Source organism: Triturus cristatus, chromosome 2_1 (assembly GCF_964204655.1).
Source record: "Triturus cristatus chromosome 2_1, aTriCri1.1, whole genome shotgun sequence".
NCBI classification, from domain to species: Eukaryota; Metazoa; Chordata; class Amphibia; order Caudata; family Salamandridae; genus Triturus; species Triturus cristatus.
Window position 1 is genome coordinate 476,610,227 of NC_140581.1, and position 26,274 is coordinate 476,636,500.

At 51.8% G+C, this 26,274-nt stretch overlaps 1 protein-coding gene across 3 annotated transcripts in view; it reads left to right on the top strand.

Moving 5' to 3' along the window:
* Window positions 1–26,274, top strand: part of GFM2 (GTP dependent ribosome recycling factor mitochondrial 2) — a 345,387-nt gene that overhangs the window by 261,278 nt on the left and 57,835 nt on the right. For all 3 annotated transcript variants that reach the window (XM_085632317.1, XM_085632319.1, XM_085632318.1), the window contains one exon: window positions 25,066–25,251. In XM_085632317.1, coding sequence (XP_085488443.1) covers window positions 25,066–25,251 — 186 coding nt within the window. The remainder of the gene's footprint in view (window positions 1–25,065; window positions 25,252–26,274) is intronic.

Consider the following 26,274-nt stretch of genomic DNA (forward strand, 5'->3'; position numbering starts at 1 on the left):
AAGCGGTTCCCAGAACCCAACTGTGCTGGAAAGTAGGTCAGGGGGAAAGCTGTTCCTCGGGAGGTTCCAGATCCGGGGCAAGACATATTCCCCCCCTGTATTGGTTCCACCGCCCCCAGATGGCATGCCACTTCCGGGGGCGACCTCTAGAGCAGTAGACCGTCTTCTCCCTAAACATGCTCCAGTCCATGTTCTCCTTCCACGCGGTCAGTGTAGGGGGTCCCGGGGAGCCCCACAATCACGCGATATCCCTTTTTGCTACCATGTTACCCAGAGTCACCCATTGGGTCTGCGCCTCATCGAGGTCAGTGGGCCCCCAGACGTTCAGGAGGCAGCACCGCGCCTCCGGCTGTACCACAGTGCCCGTCACCTCCCCCATAACTGCATGGACTCTCCTCCAGAACTCCACGATGGCACTACATTCCCAAATGATGTGCAGGAAAGTACCCACCATACCACATCCCCTTCTGCACAGGCCGTCCTCCGAGAATCCCATGTGGACCAGTCTTGGCCCCGTCACGTACACCCGGTGCAGTATTTTAAGCTGCACCAGCCTCAGACGCGACGGGATCGCAACCTCCTTAGGAGAAGAAACCGCTGACTGCCAGTCCTCATTATCCAACTCAAGGCCATCCCTAGTCCACTGTTCTCTCAGCCCCAAAAGCATGTCTGCCCGGACGTTAATCAGCTTCTTATATATAAGCGAGATCGTGCTCTCGGGCATATGACCATCAAGGACTCGGTCCTCAAGGGGAGAGGACTCCGGCACCTTCTCACCCTCAACGAGGACTGATCGGAGGGCGTGACGCAGCTGGATATACCTGAAATACTCTGAGGGCCCTAACTCATACTCAGTCTGCAACTCCTCGAAGGACTTCACCCTCCCCTTATGCAGCACATCTCCCACCTTGGATATACCTATCAGGTCCCACTTATCAAAGCCCTTCGTATGCCAGAGTCTTCCCAATCTTTCCGATTCAAACAATGGGGTAGCGAGGGTGAGCCTACCCTTCCAGCCCAACGAATCAGTCGCCATCTTCCATACACGCACCGCCACGCCTGTGGGCCCCGTAAGGGACGAGTCTAAGGACCGCGAATACAACGCCCGGTAGTAGTTGCCGCCACGCAGCAGCCACCTATCCATGGCATATCCAGGGCTGAGGGCAGGGCCATAAAGCCCATGGTTAATCGCGCTCAGCTGCGTGGCCCAGTAATACCTTCGGATGTCCGGGAGCGCGATGCCCCCATCGTACCATGGGAGCGTCAACTTTGAAATAGCTATTCGCGGCCGCCCATCCCACAGCAACGTCCGCTGGAGGCCTTCGACCTCCCGAAAGTATTTGGCCGGTACCCAGTCCAAGGTGTTCTGGAGGGCGTAAAGGAAGCGGGGAAGAGACATCATTTTGAACAGGGCCGCACGCCCAACAAGGGAGAGCGGCAGCCTCCGCCAACCTTCAACATCTCGCCTCAAGCGCGCCAAGGGGGGGAGCAGATTCCTCTCATAGCGCACAGCAGGATCCATGGATATAAAAATCCCCAAATACACGAAACCCTGCTGGGCAACCTGTATCGAACATGTTCTAGGGATCGGTGGGACCTCGCCACTAAGAACGTACAAGTACGATTTGCCCCAATTAATCACAAGCCCCGAGTTCCTACCGAACGATGCGAGCACGTCACAGACCACTATAAGTGACTTCTTAGGTGAGGCAAGATACAGCAGGATATCATCGGCATAAAGTGAAATACGGTCTTCGTGATCAGGCGACCACCGAAGGCCCCGTATATCGGGGTGCCAACGTATCCACGCAGCCAACGGTTCAAGGGCGAGGGCGAACAACAGAGGCGACAGGGGACAACCCTGCCGAGTACCCCTACCAAGCTGAAACGGAGTAGATGCCCGACCATTCACCACAACATTCGCTAGTGGCCCCTCGTACAGCAACCGAACCCAACTCACAAAACCGCGACCGAAACCAAACTTGGCCAGCACGGCCCATAAGTATGCCCACTCCACCGTGTCAAAGGCCATCGTGGCATCAAGAGATGCCACAATAGCCGGTTCACGCAGCGTGCCCGCCCTGGCGATGACGCCATGAAGACGCCTAAGGTTTAATGCTGTGTTTCGGTGCGGGATGAAGCCAGATTTATCCGGGTGTACCAAATCGCCAAGTACCCTAATCAAACGAGTAGCCAGGAGTTTGGCCAGAATTTTCGGCTCAGCGTTGAGGAGTGAAATGGGCCGATAGGAAGCGCACCTATCTCGGGGTTTACCCTCTTTATGTATGACCACGATCGACGCCAGCCGCTGATCCAACGGAAGGATCCCATCCCCCCGCGCCTCCAAAAACATGGCTCGCAGGTGAGGGGCGACCCTATCCGGGAACAGTTTGTACAGGTCGATCGGCAGTCCATTCGGTCCAGAGGCCTTACCCGAGTTTAAAGCGCGAATCGCCCCCGCCACCTCGTCAACCGTGATGTCACCATCCAAATCGTCCCTATCTATGTCAGAGAGGCAGGGCAACTCGATATCACGGAGGAGATCAGACGAGTCCTCGGGCGGCCTGTCCGACACCGAGGAATAAACCCTACGAAAATACTCCGCGAAACACTTCACAATCCCCTCAGGTTCCACAATCGCCTCTCCCCGCTCTCCCGTCAACTCTGGCACCACTCTATTGACCCGTTCCTTCCTGTCCAACCACGCCAGGAGTTTCCCTGCCTTATCACCAACGTCATATAGGCGGCCCTGTTGTTCCCTACTAAGGGTCTTAGCGGCGTTCGTCACCAGGTCCCTATACTCCGCCTGCTTCAAGCAAAGCTCGTGCAGTGAGGACTCTGTAACCTCCTCCTCCATAGCCCCCTCAAGGGCCGCGATCTCCTCCTCCACTTGCCGCACCTCGCCATCCCTCCGATTCTTGGCAGCCACCACCAGGGAGAGGGCTTCCCCCCGAAGGACGGTCTTAAAAGCTTCCCACAGCGACACCGCCGAGTCCACGGTTCCCAGATTGTCCTTAAAGTAATTATCTACCTTCTTTACCAGGGCGCTGCGCATCTTGGGGTCTCGGAAATACCATGGGTTGATGGGGGCCATCCTCGCTCCCGATCTAGATCCAGCCGGATCCACACTGGCGAATGGTCAGAGATGCCGCGTGCCATGTGCCTCGCCTCGGATATCAACGAGGCATGTGCGGCCAGAGTGAGCAGGTAATCAATCCTGGAGAGGCTACCATGCGCCCCGGAGTGAAACGTGTATTGACTCTGTGTGGGGTGCCGGAGCCTCCAGCAGTCTATCAGACCAAACGTATCCAGGAAGTCTGGAAGCCATTTCTGAGCCCCCCCTGTGTCCCTGGGCGGGTATCTATCCAACAGTCCGGAGCCCACAGCGTTGAAATCCCCTCCCACCACCAGCATTCCCCCCGGGAGAGTCAGCAAAGCCCTGCCCAGTTCAGCAAATGTGGAGGCCTGCAGGGCCGGCGGGACATAAACCGAAACCAAAACCAAAGTCCTTCCTTCCCACCGCCCCGCCACCGCCACAAACCTCCCCCTATCATCAACAATGGTGGAGTCCACCTCAAAAGGCAACGATGCTCTAACGAGGATGCCCACACCCCTAGACCCAGAAGAGAATCCCGAGTGTGCAATGAATTTATACCCCTTCCTATTCAGGGCATAACACGTATTACCTATGAGATGAGTCTCCTGCAGCAGGACAACATCTGGCACTGAGCGTTTCAAAAATTGCAAAACAATCCCCCTCTTGATGCGACCCCCCAAACCATTAACATTCCAGCTTATAACACTTAAGCCCCTACCCCCCATCCTCAAACGGAAAGAGGCCCACCCCACACCCGAGGAGCCACCATGGAACAGCCCTGAGGATAATCATCATGCCTTGCAGAAATAAACCCCCCAACAACAAACTCAAAATCCCCAAAACTCCCCCCACCCTGCACCCCTGCTGCAGCTTACAAAGCCCCCCCAACTTGCAGTGTGCCTGTCGCCCTACAAAAACAAAGAATCTACAAAAAGTACCCTAAGGGAGGAAAAGAGCACCCCTCGTCCTCCCGCAACCCTCCACAGTTACTGCACGCCGTTCGATTCTTCAAGTATGGTCAAATCAAGTCAGGCCGGCTCTGAAATATCAGCCCTGTGCCTCCCGGCCGCTGTCTCCATGCTCGGCTGTGTCGTCCCCCGTCCGTCTCCGGGGCAAAGCGTCCAGCCATTCGTCGGCCATAACAGGAGAGTCAAAAAAGAATGTCCGATCTTCATGCACCACCCGTAGTCTGGCAGGGAAAAGCATGGCATACTTCAGATCCAGTTCCCGAAGTCTCCGCTTCACCCCCAGGAAGCTCTGTCTCTGTCTCTGCACCTGCTGGGTGAAGTCCGGATAAAAATTCACCGACGCATTCTGGAAGGGGACTGGGCCCGTCACCCTCGAAGCTTGCAGGATAGCGTCCCGATCTCGAAAATGAAAGAGCCGGGCGACAATCGGCCGCGGCGGGGCACCCGCCTTGGGCCGCCCGCCCGGCACCCTATGGGCCCTTTCCACCGCAAAAAACTTTCCAAGGCCCTTAGGCTTCAGATGATTGAGGACCAAATCCTCCACCAACAGGTCCGCCGAGGCCTCATCCGAGGACTCCGGGACCCCGATGACGCGCACGTTGTTGCGCCTGGCCCGGCTCTCGAAGTCCTCCAGCCGGCGGGCGGCGAGATCACTCTCGGCCCTCAACTTCCGAACCTCGGTCTGCAGATCCGCTACATCATCAGTGAGGCCCGTGGTCTTGTGGTCCAGGTTCTTGACGCGTTCGTTCGTCTTGCCCAGATCCGAGCGGATCAGATTGACATCTACCAGGATGGCATCCACCTTATGCGCCAGGGCCTCGAACTGTCTCCCCATCGAGGACTGCATCCCGTCGAGCGCGCCCATGACATCCTGGAGGGAGAGCTCCGGTGTCCCAGGCGAGTCCTCCTTCTGGGCATCCGGCGCCTGGCTCGACCCACTCGTCGATGCTTTCAGGAGGGCGTAGCGGTCCATACTGTTGGCTTGGGAATACGTTCCCCGCCTGGTGGACTTAGTCTTCAGCCGATCCCCTTCTGCTTTGCCCGACATAATGGACTCCAGGCAGTTAAGACTGTTCACTCTCAAAGAGAAGAATAAGGAGTGAGCAGGTCCGCCTTGAGCCGCCAGAACAGCCCGCCGAGCGTCCCTGGGGTAATAAAGCCACCCAGAGCTCTACAGTGTCCGGGCAGACAAAGGGAACGAAACCGAAAGTGAAAGAGCGAGGACCTCCGTCCGACAGTTCACACCTCGCCAGGCCGTTGTTGATCAACTAGGAGTCGGGCATCCTGCCAACTCTAGCCCCTGGCATCCCCGGGAGTTAGGCCACAATCTTCCGCCAGTCGTAAGTCCGGTTCCCGATGGGCGATCCGACCGTGGGTAGCATCAATCGCCTCCCTGACAACTCAGCAACACGGTGCTATACATACCATCAGGATTAGAGACAGGATAGTCGACGGAGGGCGCGAGGGTCTCGGGAGCTCTAAGCTCACGCGGCCATCTTAGTCAAGCGCTAGGCTCCTCCCCCAGGTGGGTTTCTTGAAGCAGGAGCACGTCGGCCTCCGCGCGCTGGGCATATTTAAGGACGGCAGTGCGCTTGAGTCTATCTAATAGGCCGTTCACGTTCCAGGACAGGACGCGCACTTGAGCCTTAGGGGGTAGGTCAGCCATAATAGTGGTGGAAACCGAGCGCGCTAGGAGCGGGGCGGCCAGGGGAAGCCAGGGCTACAGGTCCCCCGCTAGGGGAAGCCTGCGGGTAGCGCAGGAAAGCGGTCGGCGGCCGAACCCGTGCGGATGGCCGCCTGGAGAGGCGCGGTGATATGCGAGGTGTGCTGCCGTGTAAGAGGCTCAAAGAAAAACATACCCCAACCAAACAAAACAGTCCCCCGAGGAGGAACAACCAACAAGCATCCAACCCCAACCCCCCACCCCCCACCCTACACTTCGAGAACGGAAGCATCTGTCGCCCGAACTAAAACCAACAGTTACAGCCCCAAGCCTAAGCGCTCGGGTGTAGAGAGCATGGTGGACCCCTCCTGAAGCACGGATTTCAGTGTCTCGTCCTAGGGTGCTGTGGGAAAGCTCAAGACTGCACAGCCCCCCCCCCCCCCCTCCCCGCCACCCGGCAGGATCGCCGTCCCCCCTTGTGGGTGCATGAAACAAAACGTGGTTCATATAGCAGGACTGCGGGAGAGGTCAGATAGGTCAATCTGCACGTTGGGGGGGGGTTCGAGACCCGTCCAGTTGAGGCGACCGGCGGCGCCGGGATCCCCCAGCTGCCCGAGAGGAGGTGCCAGAGGAGGCCGAGGAGTCCCGCACCCGTCTCTCAGATGCGCTCGCAGACCGGGTCCCCGCCACCGCCGCGCCGCGGTGCTGTCGTGAGTGCGTGCGCTTCTTGCGCCGTGGCCGCGGGGACCCAGCAGCTTCCTGTCCCCGGGGCACAGCAGCGGATGACACACCACCGGGTTGGCGCAAAGGTCTTTCCTCAGTGAGCCAGATCCAGGCCGCCCTGGGAGTGTCGAAGAACAGTGTTTTACCCTGGAAGACGACCCGAAGGCGGGCCGGGAACTGGAGCTGGTATTGGAGGCCCAGGGAGCGTAGCTTTTGCTTGACCTCCGTGTAGGAGCGGCGCTGCTCCTGGACTTCCCGGGTGTAGTCTGGAAAGACCATAATGGTATGGTTGTGGAAAGTCAAGGGGCCGTTCACCCGTGCCTCCCGCAAGATAGCGTCTCTATCCCGAAAGTTGAGGATCCTGAGAATAAAGGGGCGCGGGGGGGCTCCCACCGGAGGTTTGGCCGCCAACGACCGGTGTGCCCTCTCCACCACAAACCAGGTCGACAGACCGGCCGCCGGCATCCAGGACTTAAACCACTGTTCGAGGAAGTCGTCTGCTCGGCCGGACTCTACCCCCTCCGGGAAGCCCACCAGGCGAAGGTTGTTGCGACGGGCGCGATTTTCGGCATCCTCTGCCCGCCTGTGCAGTTCTTTAGAGTGGGTTGTGAGCTCCCGGACCTGGTCCTGTAGCAGGCAAATGTCGTCCTCCGCCGTGGAGATCCTGGATTCGGTTTCGGTGATGCGGGCCGTAGCGTTGCGCAGGTCTTGCCTCAGGAGCGCAACATCGACCTTCACCTCCCCAACCATCCCCTCCAAGGATGTGCGGGAGGCATCAATGGCCTGAAGAATGACGGCCAAGTCCTTGTTCGGGGCCGGCGCCCCCCCTCCACCCGCCCCCGGCGGGTCCGAGCTCGCGAACTGGTCAATCCGCGTCTGGTGGGATGCCGTCGGTTGTTTGGCGCCCCTCTCCTTGCCCATGATGAATCCAGGGGAGCACCCGCCAGGCACAAGGGTGGAGACCGTGGACCAGCAGGCCGCTCCCACCCGCCAATCGGAGTAGCCCCCTGCCTCAGGTCAGAAGCAGGAGGGTGTGATGAGAAGGCAAAGGGCGAGGGCTCGTCGTACCCCCAACGGGGGGCCAGAACTTATTCAACACGCACCTCCTCAGACGGATCCGGGCTTGGCCGCCCTCACCACGTTGCGGGCATCGCACTACAGTTTGCGCCCGTGATGGTCCCCCGGCGATGTACAGCGCGCAGGTCCGGCGAGGCGTCGTGTGTCACCCCGACCCACTGGCTCGATCAAGGTCCCAGGGAGCTCCTAGTCCACCTCAAGTCCGGACCCAATGGTCGAACCCCCCCCAGCACCAGGCACAGCACCAGAGAAGACAGTCAGGGCGCGACAGGGGCGGGGACGGGAGGAGGGCCCCCCCAGCGGCTCCCTCCGGGGAGAGGTGCAGGGCAGGGGAGGTCCGATGCAGCCGCCGGGGCCGCCTAAACTAGAGTCCACCAGGACAGGGGGGGCAGGGGGCCCCCTCAGGCAACGTCGGCCCAGCCCCTGGGGGCAGCAGGCCCCAGCAGCAGCGCAACCGGGTCCAGCCTCTCAGCGCGGGCCGATCTACCCGCCGATGCCGGCCTTTGCCACCGTCGGGGGGGCTCCCCCTCCGCCGCCCCCCCAGCTCACCTCAAGGTCTGGCAACAGCTCAAGCGCCGCTCTGCAGGTCCTCCAGTCCCTGGCCAGCCGCTAGCCGCCGCGCGGCCCTCTCCCCTCGCGGGGGCGCCGTCAGCCGACACCGGTGCGGTTCACGGGCTGTCCAGCTCAGCCCCAGCTACATCAAGTCCGGTAAAGTCAAACCAACACCTGGCGGTCCCCCGGGCACCCCCAGGACAGCCACATCAGATGTAGGGCGGATAATCGCTCTGGTCTTGCCTGTCGTCCACCGGAGCTGCAGGTCCCCCAGCTGGCAGCCGGGGGTGTTCGCCGAGGGTGGGCAGAGCCGCCGGGGGCGGGGGGGGGGGGGGAGCCACCTGCCTAGGCCCCCAGCCCCTCCGGTGTATAAGCGCCTACGGCCTCCTCCGCTGCCCGATTCGGCAGCCGATGGTGCCCCACGCAGCGGCCGACAGCGCCGCCGTCCTTCCAGAAGGATCGCAGGGTGATGAGACAGGGCCCGGCTGCTCAGGCGCCACACACAGCACGGGGGAGAAGCGGAACCAGGATCCCTGGAGATAGGGAGAAGAGACACCAGGGGGGGCTCCAGCAGCCGCCCCGGACCCCCACCAGGATTCACCCACTCCACAGGCACCGGGGGAGCGTCCTCCGTCGATCTCCCCGTCACAGCAGGAGCGCGACCCCTATCAACCGCCCCCGCTGCCCGATGCGGCAGCCGAGACCGCCACAGCGCCGTTGGGAGGTCCTTCAGCCGTGGGTCTCGTCCGGGCCGCTGAGGCTTCTCACGCACAGGTCTGTCCTCCCCAGCACCAAGGGGGAGAGTCCGTCGGGCCGTCAGCCGCTCCCCTCCAGGACGCGCGACCAGGGCGCTCCCCCCACGCACAGCATCACACGCGGATCTGGGAAGGGCACCTCGGGGGCATCCAGCGCCGCAGTCACCGGAGAGGGGCCGCCATTTTGCGGACGAGGCGTGATACTCCGGTTCTCGGCAGCAGGACGACTCAGCAGAGCTCCGAAAAAACCCGGAGGGGCAGCCAGAGCCAGTCCGCAGCATACACAGCAAAATACAGCACCCAATGGCTCGATTCAGGTAAGGATTGGGGGCGGATGGCGGAGGGGTCCCGGAGCACTCTTAAAGTGCGTCCACCATCTTGACCAGGCAAGCCACGCCCCCTCCATGCCTCTGACCTTACATGAGGAAACCATATATGGTAGTTTCCGTAAAAACTAAAGACTTGGCTGATTAATCTCTGATTCCCTATTCTGCCCTCTCTCTTCCTACCAGTTGGTGCCAGGAAACCTTTTGGGGTAGCTGAGCACCTTACAAATTTAGTTTAATAATAATAATAATACTTTTTAGTCCCAGCCGGAATTGCCGGTCCAGGGACCCATTGGTGTGCCTGCGTAGATCGCTTTGGGACCTTCCGCACAGTGTCTGGGTCTCACCGTGTCCCGAGAGTCCCTGTAAGCTGATGGCACTGGAGCACTCGGATCACCCGGCCTGCTCTGTGCGCCCCTAAGCAACGCCTCCGTAGAATACCGCAAACGTACGCTATCAGATCACAACCATTTATTGATGAAGGTCACGTGGGGTAGGAGACTGTCCCCTATACCTACATGGAGACTTCCAACACCTTATGTACTTGGACCCACATTTAAGGTTCCATTGGCTTATACGGGAATATTTTCACATCAATTACCACACCACTGAGCCCACAAATATAGAGTGGAATGCTTTTAAAGCTGTAATTTGGGGTTACTGCCTTAAACAGGTGGTGGGTGTCCCAAAAAAACTGGAAGGAGAGCTAACACCCCTAGAAACTAAACTTAAGGTATTGGAAAACGGTCTACAGATGCACCCCAGACCAGACCAACATTACTGGAGACAAGAGATGTATGCAGCGAGGATGGAGAATTTGCATTCTCTTATCAGGTGAGAATATCTGACTTCTAATCATGCGGTAGGGCGGGAAGACTCCTGTCATGGCTGGTTCGGCTGGAGGAACGAAGCGGCCACATCATTCAAATGCGATACCAAGAAGGTGTTGTAAGACATTTTCAGCAAGAGATACATGAAGTGTTCAAGACCCATTACCAAGAGCTTTATGGTGAGCAAGCCCTAGTACTGGATAATGTGGTGTAGACTTTCTAAGGGCAGCATTCGCCCAGGTAACTGATGAAGACAGAGAGGCTCAAGGCGTCCCTCTAGCAGCCTGAAATCAGAGGAACTATTAAAGGGTCATCGAAAGGCAAGTCACCTAGGACCGACAAACTGCCCGCCAAATTTTACAGACATATGGGTCTCTGTAGGCCCCACATCTTGCAGAAATGAATGGTAACGCATTATAGAATCGCTTCTTTCTAGCCTCGATGAGGGGGGGCCCACATAGTATCAATACTTAAGCCACAGGGTGATGCATTGGATGTGCCCTCTTATAGGCCGCTTTTGATGCTAAACGTAGTCTATAAAATACTAAGAAAGGCACTCACGAATTTACTTGTAACCCCACTTGACGTATTTGATTCATGAAGACCAAATCGGCTTCATCCTCAACCTCAATTCATCTTGTAAAATTCCTAAGTGTCAAAGGGGCAGCCTCGGTGCTGGCCCACCCCATTCCTGACTTCTAAGGGCTGCCTGCCCTGCCACTGACAATGCAGCTCTCTAGGCCTACCTGTCCTTTCTCACCCTAGCCAGTTTGGAGCGCAACCCAGGAAAGTAGGGAGATTAGACAAAGGGGGCGTCCCCGTCCCGCAGGATGGCACTGGGGATTAAAATAGCACTCTCAGAACCTGAAATAAGAGCACCCCGCTCCTGTGGAGGATTCAGAAGAAAGGCTGCCCTGCTGCTTTAAGGATTTCTTTGCTGCCTGAAGAAGGGAGATTAGTCCTGCTTGTCTTAATCCCAGGCTACCAGAGTGACTCCAAGGGTCAGTTGACTGACCTGTGTGAACTACAGTGACACAAACGTTTCCAGAGGCCTCCCTGCAACTGGTCAGCTGACCAGCACCAAATGTAGCTCCCTGAACCCTGCTGCTGGCCTCTGCTGGAGTGAGTCCTGATTCCCCGGGAGGTGCCCCCAGCTCCTGGATCCTTGGTTGGCACCAGTAAGAGCTCCGCATAAAGAAAAAGGTGAACATTCTTAAGCTTAGGCTCTTCGCGATTGGGACCCTTCACACTGAGACTCCGTTGCCTGCGACGACCATCAATGCAAAGCTCCGGTAGGACCTACTCTTCGCCCGGACAGTGATTATCTGCAAAGATCAGCAATGCAAGACCTGCACTTTGCGAGACAGCAACGACAGCCGCGTCGATCGCCAGTGCGAAGCTCCAGCGAAGACCATGAGGCCGTAAGTCTCCTCGCAGTCACCTCCAGCGCTAACAGAACTGTTCGCCCCAAATTCAAGAAGGTAACTCATCAGCGGGACTAACCCGGTCCTTGTATCTGACCCGTGTTTCATCTTGGTCAGCCTTAAATAGTGACTTCTCCCGGTCCAGCATAACCAAATAAGCGCGAGTGGCCCTTTCTGCTTTTTGGCGCTGTTTTCGCATAAAAAAGTTCTATTGATTGGAGTTTTTTTTCTATATTATTATATTTATTACAATGTAATATGTTTTTCTAAATTGATTTGGGATTTTTCTTGTGTTCTTGATTTTCTTGTGTTTACACATTTACTGTCTCTGTGCTGCATACTTGACACATTGCATCCAAGTTAAGCCTGCCTGCTTGGTGCCAAGCTACCGGCAGGATAAGCACAGTTAATTTAGTGACTCTTTTTGTGGCTCACCGTGACAAGGATTGTGGTTGTTGCTAGAGGGGAGCTTACAGTCAGTGACTGCATTGTCCTCTTTCATAAGCTGTACATTCATACACAAAGTAGTTCCCTTTATGCTAGAGGCTGTAATATGCATTATGTGCTTTTTTCAAAAAGCAAAAAATATTTTTGCTTTTTGGCATTTTGTTTTTTGTTGGTGAGGGCTTGGCAGCATCCCTGACAGTAACGTTTTCTAAGAGCAGTGATGAAATAAAAAATAAGCAGCAGCAAAGCCAAAAGGCTGGCAGCCAGCAGACCTGTTGGCTTTGCCCATACCTGTTTTTGATTAGGAAGCTGATGTTTACTTTCTGTGTTGTAGCAGAGAAGATGTTGGCTAGGAGAAAGACGTATGTGAAAGACAGGGCAGCTGCTTGGCCCCAGTTGCACACTGGAGTCACACACCACAGGAAACACTTATCTGAAGGGTGTTTTCACAAATGGAGCAATGTCATGTGATTTGAGGAACTGTTGAGAAATATGCTAAACCTTAGATTGGATCCCCCCCTCCCCACGCTATACCTAGCTTCAAGTAAATGCTGATACTAGAGTACCGTTCACTAAAGTCAAGGCAGTGACGGCTGGCCACATTTCAAACTGGTGAGGCGAGCAAACATCAACTGAGAGTGTGTCGGTGACGCCTGCCATTTATTGTTTAGTCCAAACCTATAAAACGGCTTATCCCATCTCTGCTGAGCGGTTTATGCAAGGCGCAGAAGCCAACATGCACCCTCCATTCACAGTTCATATTGAGCGCTATGTGGTTTATACACCGAGATAAGCATGACTGCGCAGAATGCATCTGCCATTCACACTTTGTGCCGGTCTATAAAGTGGCAGCGCTATATCTGATCTAGGCTGAGCGGTTTACCTATCCCATGTCTCTGTTAATGTGAGCTCAACTCACTGAGCCATCACTCCGACGTAAAAGGCATTAAAATAGCACAAATGAGGAGCTTTGGGAGTCTTGCCACTGATTGAAATAGGAATGAGTTTGTGTCTTATGACCAGGCCAAGTGCTTTCCACTCTGTTGTAAGTTTGCTCTGTCATGTATAGTTTCGGTACTTTTTATCCAGGAAAACTTGTTTTCGTAAAGGATACCTCCATTCTTTGAAAACAGGCCTAAAAGTAATCCCCAATCAGACAAGGATACCCTGGTATACTCTATAATTATGGAACAAACTGAGAAGGTGGAGCCAGGCAGAGGCCTGGAGGAGCTCTGGTCATGAGCAGTGCGCACGACTTAAAAGTGTGTGCACTTTAAGCGGTGACGTCACACAGCACTGCGCCACACCAGTACACCACACCACCACAATGCTAGACGTTTTAGAAGATACCACAACTATTGCCATGAAGAGCGCCCCGAACCTTAGACAGCTGTTACCTAAACTCCTCAACTTTCATCACCTGTGAAGCGTGATTTAATCTCCCGTGAAACTACAAATGAAAGTTCAAATTATTCTGTGAAACTTCATCTTGGAGTAATCTAAAACGAGATAACAAACCCATGCCACACATTCTAAGGAGCCTGAATTTCACACATTGACAGAAAGGGCCACGTACACCCAGAGAAAATCAGATTCAGAAATTTGGATTACGTGTAGTGTTTCTTTTGCTTTTAAATAAATACTCAGTGAAAATGTGGGTGAAAACATCCAGCTTTTGACATTTAGTTCTCCAGGCTGTACAGAAACACCCAGGCTGGTGTTGACAGGCTCCCTTTCAGCACACACGATGCTTCTGAACGCTCCCGGATGTTTTAAAACACACACGTGCCCAGTGTAAGACGTCCCAAGTCTGACAACGAGATAAAAAGGCCTACCTGAGGATCACCAAGCCATTCTCTGGCTCCAGGAGGCCATGCCTGTCTTCGCTCAGAAGGTCTCCGTCTGTGTGGGCAGTGACGCACCGCCCTATGGTGTCCTCCTGGGCCACCCCTTGGTTTCGTACTGGTGGTGCCAGTCATTTGTTTTCCTCTAAACCAAGTGAGGATTAATGGTGCGTCGGTGCTGATATCTGGAGTGTGCCCAAGAGCCCGGAAGTGTGCAGACAGAGCCTCTGGTTGAGTCAGTGATCTGATAGGCAAGAGCTGTGAGATTGTAAAGCACACGAGGAGCCCAGCACTAGTTTTCTACTGCTTTCTCCAGACTTCGGAGCATGGGTCGGATGACGTCCCCAGTGCAAACTCCCCTAACCAGTCCCGGCGCTGTTCTCATGCTGTTAACCAGCATGAAAGCAGCGCCAGGAGTGATTGGAGCGGCCTGGCTCAGCGCTCATACTAGCACTAGGGGCCTGTGCTGTCTATGCACCCGGCTGTCTAGCACAGCTCGGCTTGGAGAAGTTTAAAATGCGCATGTCAGGCTGGCTGTCGCAAGACAGCTGGCCAAAGTGACATGCGCAGTTTAAACTGGTGTAGCCAGGCACTGCTCCTCCCAGCTCCAAGTCTGCACTGCAGCAATGGCCCTGCCCTGCAGTGTCCTCACACTACGCTCTGGCAGTGGGCAGAGCAAAAAATAAAATGGTAATAAAGTCACTGTATGCAAAAGACACTTTATGGAGAAGACGCCACTGAGTCAAAGCTTCAAATAAGACCATTTTTTTTTCAAGCATTTATCGCCTTTGAAAAACTCTTGGATTCGAAACGTTTACCGAGACTAACGTGTTACACATGCATTATAACATCAAAGAGGTGCAGAAGAGCTGTACTTTTGAAATGGCTATCTGTGGCTCGTTTGACACTGGAGGCTAAGCCCCTCCTCAAGATTAATTAACACTGAAATAAAAGCCTCCTCCCGAGAGTCTTATAACTTGGAAGTTTTGTTCCACCATCTCCATGATCGTCATTTTATCGAAGTCAGTCGGCTTACCCCGGCTTGATTAGCCTTGTGACCTGCAGGTCCTATTTATTTAAGTATTTGTTTTCTATATCCCGGACTGCATCAATCTGGTTTTATTTGAAGGGTAATGTTACAATGCAGTAATCATTGGTGTGCAATTAGTCATGGATAGCTGTTTGATAACGGACAGTTCGTCGTAGACTGCGGGCAGCTCAAGAGCTGTGCCAGCACAGGTGTAGTGGGAGCAGTTGCACTCAACAGCATGAGATGCAAAGCAGAAGGATGTCCGCAGGATTTACTTCAGTTAATCACAGGGTTAAACATGATGCTTGTCTGATGGGAGGTAATTAAGCAAGGGTAATGAGAATAACACGGTTATGTACTGAAGTTGAGCATACCCACGAACAGTGACGCTCGGTAGTGCAAATTTATTAGAAGAGTAGTAACGGAGGCTACTACAAGGTAGCATAACGAAGTGGATTATTCACTTTCATGAAGATGAGTCTCAAGTGATATGCAAAATTTTAGGAGGCATTTGAAAGCAGAGAAAGGTGCTGTGTTCTGAATATGTACAAGAAGAGGGTTCCAAATTGAAAAAAATGTTGCATGAGAAGGATCTCCATAGAGTGCATTCCGTCTTGAAACGTAGGATGCAGAGAGATCTTTTGTTGTTGGATCATAGTTTTTAGGTCAAAGCCTACCAGATAGCACAGCTGTCTGGTTTGCTATCGAAATCTTGAGGGCATTCGTAAAGCTTCCATGGGAATGCATTACCGTCATTGCTTACCATTGGCTCTGTGTTTTGTAACTCAACAGTGTGTATTTTTATTGTTTGACTCACATTTGCTTGCTTTCTATTTGCTGGATTTATTTCTTTAATGCTGTCCAACTTGAGTTTGTCCCTTCCGTGGCCTATATCCTATTTACTGTATTCTTCCACCAGTACTCACTTTCTGCAAACGGGCCTTTAACTATTGTTCTCATCTTGTCATATTTGCTGTTCTTATAAAGAACGAGGTCAAATGTTAGATTCTGTCTTCTGAGGGATCTTGGTGTTTACTTTTCTTTTTCTGCATTAATTGGCAGGTAGAACATCAATTGCTGACCGCTTGCACACATAATTAATTGTACTTGTTAAGCTCATCCCCCAGTGACACAACAAAGATAGGTTGCATGTCTAACACGCCTTCGTTGCACCCCCCTGTTGCTTGGGTGTGTGCCCCCACTGCCCACCAAGTTCAACCTTCACACCCAACCTTCCTGCTGGCAAGCGTCCGGTGATTTGCTTGTTTTTCATGGCTCATTTAAGAATTCCTCCCACCCCCCCCCCTCCCCAGGCGTGATAAGGGAGACAGCATAAATATTTGAATTGAAAGTGGTGCCATCACATACTTTACAAGTATTCTAACCAGGGCTTTAAGTGGAATGAAAAAACTTGGGTGAGTCTCTCCACGGGATGTGGTCGATGTAATTAAGGGTGTGGCTTAAAAACAAATAAGCTAAAATTCTGTTCTTAGCATAGCGTGCTGCTCATCTGGTATATTGCTGTTTCTGTCCTTGCACTGGATGGTCCCTTTAACAGAGTAATTGACACTAAGCTCGAATTGTGTTTTGCAGCGTGAATCTTTCTGGATTCACTATGCTGTGCATTATTCCGTGGTCTAGTGGTTGGGTCTGGAATCGTAGTATTTTTTCTCTCTTTTTTTTTCCGTGGTCCAGGTGGGCGCCGACGGCCCACCATTTGGTGTCCTCCCGTGACGTCCGCACGCTTCCGGAAGCTCCCACCTTTGGGCGCCATCTTCAGATTTGTTTTTCCGCCGTTTGGTCTGGATCGTCACCGAGGAGCTCCAGAGTTTTGGGGAAAAGAGAAGAAGAAAATCAAGCAGAAAACGCCAAAAGTTGGAGTTTTTCAACACACGACCAGGAGCACAGAGCCGGGACGACGAAGAGGGTGAGAAAGATAAAGAACTTCGACATCCAACGGAGAATGTGCACACAGGGGGCCCCCTGAGCGCAGGAATGGACAAAACCCCATTCAAATTTTGCTGTAATTGCCACCACAAGTATGCGGAGAAGGACCAGCACCCAGTCTGCAACCTCTGCCTGCCAATCGACCACGAAAGCAAGGATTGCAACGCCTGCTCGGCATTCACCTCAAGACCCTCAGAGTGAGGGAGAGACAGAGGATAGCGAACTACACCATGCAGGGGCAAGGACAACCCCCCCGTCGCTCCAGGACTTGGGCCTCTCCAGCGGAGAAGAGGACAACATTGCCGAGGGACCAGAGGACTGCACGGTCGCAGAGACTGATAAGAAGTCGACAAAGGAGGTAAGAGAGACGTCGACCCTTAAAGCCCCGACAGACTCTCGAAAAACTGAGCCAAAGTCCTCGAAAGGAGCACTGGCGTCGAAGCACTCGACAGCCACAGCTGCGTCCACGGACAAACAGCCCAGCTGATCCTTCGAAAAGGACTCCCAGCCGGCTAAAGCTCTAGAAAAGCCTAGGTAATCGAAGCACGGTCCCGAAAAGCCGCGCTCGACGCCGAAAGAAAAAGAGCTGAAGGCGACTTCAACGTCGACCTCGAAGAGAAGCGCCAAAACTCTCGACGCCGAACAAGCGGCCGAAATGGAGAGGAAGAAGAGAAGGCTCGAGGCCGAAATGGACAGTATCCTCCAGAGGAAAAAGGACTTTGATGAACGGATGAGCAGATACATCATCCCTACGAAGTCCTCGACGGTAGTCGAAACAGAAGTCGAAGATTAGTTCGGCGCCGCCGACTCGCCGAAAAGTCATGAACCAGCAGAGGAACAGGACGAAGAGGGCCTGTATTATTCCGAAGGAGAAGGCGAGGACGATCAGCGAACATACTTGGGCTCGACATCCTCAGAGGCGCAGGACCTGGAATGGACCTCGACCCCGAAAGCCCAGAGGAGGGCGTAGAGTCATATCCGTCGAGGCCTTCACCGCCAGATGACATTGGCATCTACAACATGGTCATCAAGAACGCTGCAGCAACATATGGGGTTAAATTAGAGGAAGAGAAACCAAAAGCTTGTTTCCTCTTGGAGACTCTGCTCCCCACTCATACTAGGAGCCAATTCCTACCCATGCTTCCAAGTGTGCTGGACCATGGCAGGGAAGCTTTTAAGGAGCCAGCAGCCTGCAGATCTGTCACCCCTAGTACAGAGAAAAAATACAAGCATTCCTCGAGGGACCCAGTATATATCCAGGGATCCGTACCAGCTGACTCCATTATAACGTCAACAGCCAGGAAGAGGGCCAACATTCCCACGAACTCAGGGCCACCTCCAGACAAAGAGAGTAAGAGAATAGACCTCATGGGGAGGAAAGTAGAGAGGAATGCGGCGATTCACTGGTGCATTGCAAACTCCAATGCCCTAATAAACAGGCACATATACCAACATTGGGAGGAGGTCGGGCAGCTGATCAAACATCTCCCAGAACAATACCAGCAGAGGGCAACACACCTGGTGGAGGAAGGCAAAAACATGGCCAACACCTGCCTAAAGTCGGCCCTGGATGCGGCAGACACATCCAGCAGGCTTGTGATAATTGGAGTAACGGAGAGGAGGCATGCCTGGCTGAGGATCTCAGGTTTCAAACCGGAAGTCCAGAACAATGTTCTGAAAACACCCTTCAATGGGGAACAACTGTTTGGGACACCAGTTGACGAGAAGCTGACACAGCTCAAGAAGGATAATGAAACTGCAAGGTCCATGGGAGCACTGCAGTTCAGAGGGATGAGAAGGGACACACCCTCAAGGAGACCGGGCGGCAGAGGATGAAGCCAACCGGGAGCTTCGCACCAGACCTTCCAGCAAACTTATCAAGGAAACAACCAGGCGCAGCAGCAAGGTCAGCAACAGCAAAGCTGGCAGTACCAACCGAGGGGTCAGTCCTTTCAAGGGCGATCGAACGGACGGGGACAAACGAGAAGAGGGGGACAGCAACCCGCCTCCAAGTGACTCCGCTGTATCAAATGTTCCCACCCAGACAACATCTCTAGAGGGGCGGCACAACAAAAGACTCAAAAAGCAATTAGAGACACACAAAGGAGAACTCATCGAACATGTAACACCAGTAGGAGGCAGACTAAAACACTTCTTCCAGAAGTGGAAGAAGATAACAACGGACAAATGGATACTCAACATCATACAGTTTGGCTACTGTATAGAACTGGAAAAAACGTCACCAAACAGGAGGCCAACCAACAAAACGCGCTCAACAAGAGAGCTCTCGCTCCTCCTGCAGGAGGCACAAGAACTCCTCCACAAGGAGGCGATAGAAACAGTGCCGTTCAAGGAAAGACACAAGGGAGTGTACTCCAACGACTTACCAAAAGTGGACGAAACGTTAAGACCCATCCTAGACCTACGGTTCCTAAACAAATACATAAAAACGCAAATATTCAAAATGACGTCCCTATGGGAAGTTATACCACAAATAAGGGACGGGGATTTTATGTCCACTATAGACCTCAAGGATGCCTACCTACACATTCCCATGAACCAAAAACACAAACATCTACTGAGGTTTGCCATCAACAAAGCGCACTACCAGTTCACGGCCCTAGCCTTTGGACTGAAATCCGCACCAAGGGTCTTCACAAAATGCCTAGCAGCAGTAGCGGCACACCTACGGAGGCAGGAAATACATGTATATCCCTACCTCGATGACTGGCTGGTAAAGGCGAACTCCTACAACCAATGCAAACTACATGCTCAGCGGGTCACGCACACGCTGACAGAACTAGGGTTTTCGATACATTGGGGAAAGTCCTCGATAGAACCAGAACAGGTGAAGATCTTTCTGGGCGCACAGATCAACACCATTTAGGGCAGGGTGTTCCCCAGCGAGAAGAGAACCTTCGCCCTGCTAAAGGAGACACGTCAATACCGGAAGGGGCAAGCTCTGACAGTGAGGACAGTGAGCAAGCTCATGGGGATGATGGCGTCCTGCATACACCTAGTCCTCAATATTCAACTCCACATGAGACTATTCCAGGAATGGCTCCAACAACAATGGTCACCGGCAACAGGGAGTTAGGAAGATCTAGTGGTTGTAACGCACGCAGTGCAAGAGGAGATAGCGTGGTGGAACAAAGAGAACATAACAATGGGGAAGTCTTTTACATCACCAACTCCAACAGTGACCATCGCAACAGACGCATCCCAAATGGGGTGGGGAGCTCATATGAACCGGCTCAAAGTGAGGGGTTTGTGGACACAAACAGATGCGATCAAACACATCAACTACCTAGAACTAAAGACCGTGTTCCTTGCTCTAAAAGCCTTCCAGAAACAGCTGTACGGGCAAAGGGTGTTAATACAAACAGACAACACCACAACGATGTTCTACATCAACAAGCAGGGAGGAACACAATCATTGGCGCTATCAAGGCTAGCGCAGGAGATATGGAGATCGACCATCCCACTACAAATAGATCTCCTGGCGATACATCTACCAGGGAAGGACAATGTGGAAGTAGACAGACTCAGCAGGCAGACATCAGCATCCCACGAGTGGGAGCTCAATCCACAGGAAACGCAAAAGCTATTCAAGAAGTGGGGGACCCCACAAATAGACCTGTTTTCAACACACCAGAATGCAAAATGCCAATACTTCGCATCCAGACAGCCAGGTCAGCAATCCCAAGGAAATGTCCTATGGATAAGCTGGTCGAAGACATTTGCCTACGCTTTTCCCCCGATACCACTGATGCACAAGGTGCTCAGCAAGTGCGAACCAGCAACATGACGCTGATTCTGGTAGCACCACAGTGGGCCAGGCAGTCCTGGTTCTCACAAATAGTAGAAATGGCACATGGGCCACCACACAAGTTCCCAAAAAGAAGAGACCTGCTCTCGATGCAAAACGGAAGGGTGCTCCACCCAGAACCAGAGAGCCTCAGCCTAACAGCTTGGCTCCTGAAGACATAGAGTTCGCACACCTAAAGCTCCCAGAGAGCACGCTGGCGGTGCTGCGGGAGGCAAGGAGACCCACCACACGGAAGTGTTATGTAGCAAAATGGAAAAGGTTCACCCAATGGTGCCTCAGGGAAAAGCTCCAGAAGAGAATCACCAGGGAATCAACAGTGCTAAGATACTTAACACACTTGCTAAAGAGTAACCTAAGCTACACCTCGCTAAGAGTACACCTAGCAGCAATAGTAGCCTATACAAGAGGAGAAACAGGGAAAAGTTTCTTTACATCCCAGGTGGTAAAAAGATTCCTGGAGGGGGCCAAACGAATCGCCCCCCCAAAAAGGATGCCACCGCCGGCATGGAACCTCAATGTAGTTCTAACGCAACTTATGAAGGCACCTTTCGAACCCATTCACAAGGCCTCTCTACTTATGCTCACCATAAAGACAACCTTTCTGGTGGCAATCACCTCGCTACGCAGGGTGAGCGAATTGCAAGCGCCAACACTACAAGAACCCTACATTCAAATTCACAATGACAGGGTGGTATTGAGAACAGACCCACATTTCATGCCAAAGGTGGTGTCAAAGTTCCACATAAGTCAGACAATACAGATACCAAGTTTCTTCCAAAAACCATCCACAAGCGCAGAGAGGGCACTGCACACTCTGGACGCTAGAAGAGCAGTGATGCATTACATTGAAAGGACTAAAGATTGTAGGAAAAAAAAGCAATTCTTTGTGTCTTTCGCAAGCAGTTTCTTGGGAAGACACAAGCAGGCAGGCCAAGAACTACAAGGAGCAGCACAAGCTTACTCTACCAGAAAAAAGGGAGCAACAATAGCTTTCCTGGCAAACACACCCATCCAAGACATTTGCGTGGCGGCAACATGGGCTTCAGTGCACACGTTCACTAAGCACTACTGCGTGGATATGCAGATGAACAAGGAAGCACAAGTAGGACAAAAAGTGCTTAAACATATATTCACCAACCAACGCTCATCTTCCACCCAGCCGCCACAAACAAAGCAAACCACTACAAAGTCTATGCACAGCATAGTGAATCCAGAAAGATTCACGCTGCAAAACAAATAGTTTCTTACCTGTCGGTGTAGTTTTGCTGCTTGAAGACATTCTGGATTCACTAGCGAACCCACCCACCTCCGCCAGAAAGATGAGGCAGGAGGAAAGGGATTAAAAATTGGAAAAGACTTTGAAAAAAGAAGAGGAAAAACAAGAATAGCACAAGACAAGAAAATGGGAGGACACCAAATGGTGGGACGTCAGCTCCCACCTGAACCACGGAGAAGAAAAAAAAAAAGAGAAAAAATACTACGATTCCGGACCCAGACACTAGACCGCGGAATAATTCACAGCATAGGGAATCCAAAAAGTCTCCAAGCTGCAAAACTACACCGACAGGTAAGAAACTATTTGTTATGTTATTATTGAATGTAGTGGTTTATGTTGGTGGTATGTGTGATGAATTGGGGGTAATGTTTTTATCATTCGTTGGCAGACGGTCTTAGCATTGTACAAAAAGAGATTCCTAAGTGGAATTACTCTTGCGGAAGGAAAAACAGAGAGGTCCATGGTGGTCTGTTTTTACAATGTTGCTTACCGCAAATTAATAAGTCATCTATGACTATGTGAGCAAATAAATGTACCAGTTTGACAGTAAATAATATGTTTAAATCAGAAACAAAAGCAACAAACATTGGCAAAGGCTTTAGGTCTGACCGTCGCAGGAGCTATTGGCTTTGTCAATGTGCTTTAGCCATGTTATACAGCAGCACGGCTGCTAGTCAGCATGGCTAGTCAGCATGGCTAAAAGTTCGAGAAACAGGCATTTGCAATGCAATAGGTTTTGCATTTTCAAGAGTTTGAGCTATTTGAATTGTAAATGACAAGCGTAAACACGCACTTTCTACTTATATTCCTTCCTTAGGAGAAGCAAGGCTGGCAGTAAAAGAGGAGCAGTTACTGCCAGCCTTGCTTCTGGTAAGCAAGGACTATAAGTACAAACTGCGTGGTTACGCACCGCTTTCAGTTTTTTTTTTTTTTTTTTTTTTAAACCGTTTATTACAAAATTCAAAAAATATACAAAGATGGGCCTACAACCTTCAGGCCGGCCGCTAGCAAGCAAAAGGAGCATGTGAACCAAACAATAGCGCGCATGCCGCGGCAAAGGGAAATGCACAGGAGTTAGAAGCGGTGGTAGCCACGCCATCCGGACCCCACATAACGGTTTCATTATAATATAAATAACAACAAAAAACAAATCCACAAGGCAACCCACAATCGGAAACAGCAGCATGTGCTCCCCTAGAGGGGGGACCCTACCAATCCATAGGAGTATCAAGGGGGGGAAAAGGTCAAGACGGGGATTAGGTGGACTCAGTGCCCGGAACCGGGGAGATAAACTGGCTAAGGGGACGGGGCCGGTGACGGATCGGGCAATAACGGCGGGGTACAGATTCCCCCGCGGTAGGCGTTCCAGGGGCCCCATACGTTCACCCATGTCCCAGGCTTACCTCTCGCAACATACACCACCTTTTCCCGAAACATGCACCAATCCATGTTATCCTTCCATGCCGAGACAGTCGGCGACCTCTGGGAACCCCACAATTGAGCAATGTCGCGTTTGGCCACCATATATCCCAGAGTCACCCACCGCGTCTGCGGCACCGAGTAGTCGGTTGGCTAACACACATTCAGAAGGCATCTCCTCGCTTCGGGCAGCAGCGATACACTCGTAACCACCCGCAGGACCTCATGCACACCACGCCAGAATCGCTCCACCTCCGGGCATTCCCACAAAATATGGAGAAAGGTCCCCAACGAACCACACCCACGCTTACACAACCCGTCCACAGCATAGCCCATACGCAGTAGCCTTGGCCCCGTAACATAGACCCTATGGAGTATCTTGAGCTGGACGAAGCGAAGGCGGGCCGGTATGGCCACCTCTTTCGGGGAGGCCACCGCAGATACCCAGTCCTCGTCATCCAGCTCCAATCCATCGGCCACCCATGCCTCACGAAGGTTAGTCAGCAGTCCCGAGCGGTCATTGATAAGTTTTTTATAGATTAATGAAATCGTGCTGTCCGGTACATGTCCATCTAGCACTCTATCCTCCAGAGGGGAATACTCCGGGATGGAGGCAACGTCCGGGAATACGGAGCATAGCGCATGACGGATCTGCATATACCGATAGTACTCCCTGTCCTGCAACTGGAATTCTGTCTGTAGCATCTCGAACGTTTTGAATCCCCCCCTCGTCCAGAGATCACCCACCCTGCTGATGCCTATCATGTCCCACTTCTCAAAGCCCTTCGAGGTCCACAGGGAGCCCAACTGCTCAGATGCGTATAGTGGCGACGCCCGGGTCAAACGATCTTTCCACCCCATCGCCACATTAGCCGTGTGCCACACTCGTACCATGACACGCGTGGGGCCCGTCAGACGTGCGTCAAGCGAGCTGGAGTAAAGCGCTCGGTTATAATCACCACCCGGCAGTAATATCTTATCCATTTCAAAGGCCGGGTTTAGAGCGGGCCCGTACAGGCCGTGATTAATCGCAGCCAGCTGGGAGGCCCAATAATATCGTTTGATATCCGGGAGGGCAATCCCCCCGTCATACCACGGGAGCGTCCGCTTCGCCAGGGCGATACGCGGTCTACCTTCCCAGAACAGTCGGCGCTGCAAACTCTCCACCTCGCGAAAGTAGCGCGCCGGGACGACGTCCATTGTGTTCTGCAGAGCGTACAGGAAACGCGGCAGCGACATCATCTTAAACAATGCCGCCCGGCCGAGCGGCGAGAGCGGCAAGCGCCTCCAACGCGCGACATCCTCCGCTTTCAGGTTTTTAAAACACATAAATAAAAGGCATTGTCAAACTCTCCCAAATGCGAGACCTATTGCATTGCAAATGCTTGTTAAGGGCAGGCATCGGAGGTAAGATGTAGTATCCACAAGAAATATCATTAAAAAAAGGTATGTAATATATATATATATATTTTTTGCACCAGGCCAAATTGTGTTTTGCGCTAAGTAGACTTCAAGGGAAAGGCATGTAGATTACCTGCAACACTTTTATGTTGTATTGAATTTTCTTTTTTGTCTTCGTAAACCGCTGTAGGAGCCAGATCTCTACTCAAATAAATGTGTGTGAGAAGAACTTTTAAGCATGGGTGTTGAAGTAATGTTTACTCGATGTCATTTTACACACACTTTTTATGTATCTTTTTATTTATTTTAATGTTCATTTATTACAGTACAATACAACAGTTAATGTAAACTAACTAGAGAACCAACATCAGTCATGTACAAATTACCACAAATAACTGAAAGGGAGTATAAACCCAATATATTGAGCTTTATTTTGCATCTTACATTATTATTTCAGACACACTTGATAGAACAATAGGAGAAAAGCGGCACACGGTGACTGCTGAGCTGGGGCTACGACCATGGGAAGAAGAGGGAGATATCACTAAACCAGTAATTGAATATTCTGAAAACATGCCTCAGCAGCTACTTACAGACCTGCAAGAAGCTATTGAAAATGGCATTGACAGCGCCTACCTGCAAGGTAAAGTACCTATGTTAGTAACCAGGAATTCGCCTGTGCAGTGAACCTCAGGCAGATGTGCATGTTTGATGCTCATCATGCGTAAAATCAGTGACATATCATTTTTAATAAAATTTTGTATGAAAGACATTTGATACAGACATTGTATGTATGCTTGTGTTGACTGATTAGAATAGGTTGCTCACAGCTTCATGTGTGACGTTAATCTGATATTGAATATTTTTTCAGATGTGCATGTTTGATGCTCATCATGCGTAAAATCAGTGACATATCATTTTTAATAAAATTTTGTATGAAAGACATTTGATACAGACATTGTATGTATGCTTGTGTTGACTGATTAGAATAGGTTGCTCACAGCTTCATGTGTGACGTTAATCTGATATTGAATATTTTTTTGTGAGAGCAAGTAGTTGATATTAGAACAGATGGTATAAACGTATGTTAATTTAATATTTTAGTTGCAATATTATAAATTAATGGACCTCAGTGGACGAATCGGAGTACACATGGAAATCTACGACTTCTATAACTCTTCATTTTTTTCAGTTCCCAAATAGTTGAAAATCTGCTATTTTTAAAACCGAATGTACTCCTAGATTTCCGAATTTGATAAAAAGCTTTTGTGAATCAAGCCGTTTAGTTTTTTTTTTTAAAAGCACTGCATAACTGTTGAGCGATACTGGGCTGGCAACATTACTTGTAGACACATGGATTGGCTTAGACTTGAGCAAGTCAGCTTAAGCAGCCTAAGACCCATGTCTTGGTCAAGAGATTCAGGATGGTCGATGGAGTCCAGATGCAAGGTTCCCATTTACAGATGAAATCCTATGATGGAAGATGGTTAGAGTCATCAAGAAGATAGTAATTTGTCATGAATTCAGATTATGACAGTTGTGACAAGGTGACAGGCTAGTCTGTAGGAAAGCTAAGTAAGCTCTCACAACTAAGGCAACACGCTTCACAGACCCATCTGCTACCCACACTCGCTATGTAGCAAATCAAGTCGAAGGTGAAAAAACT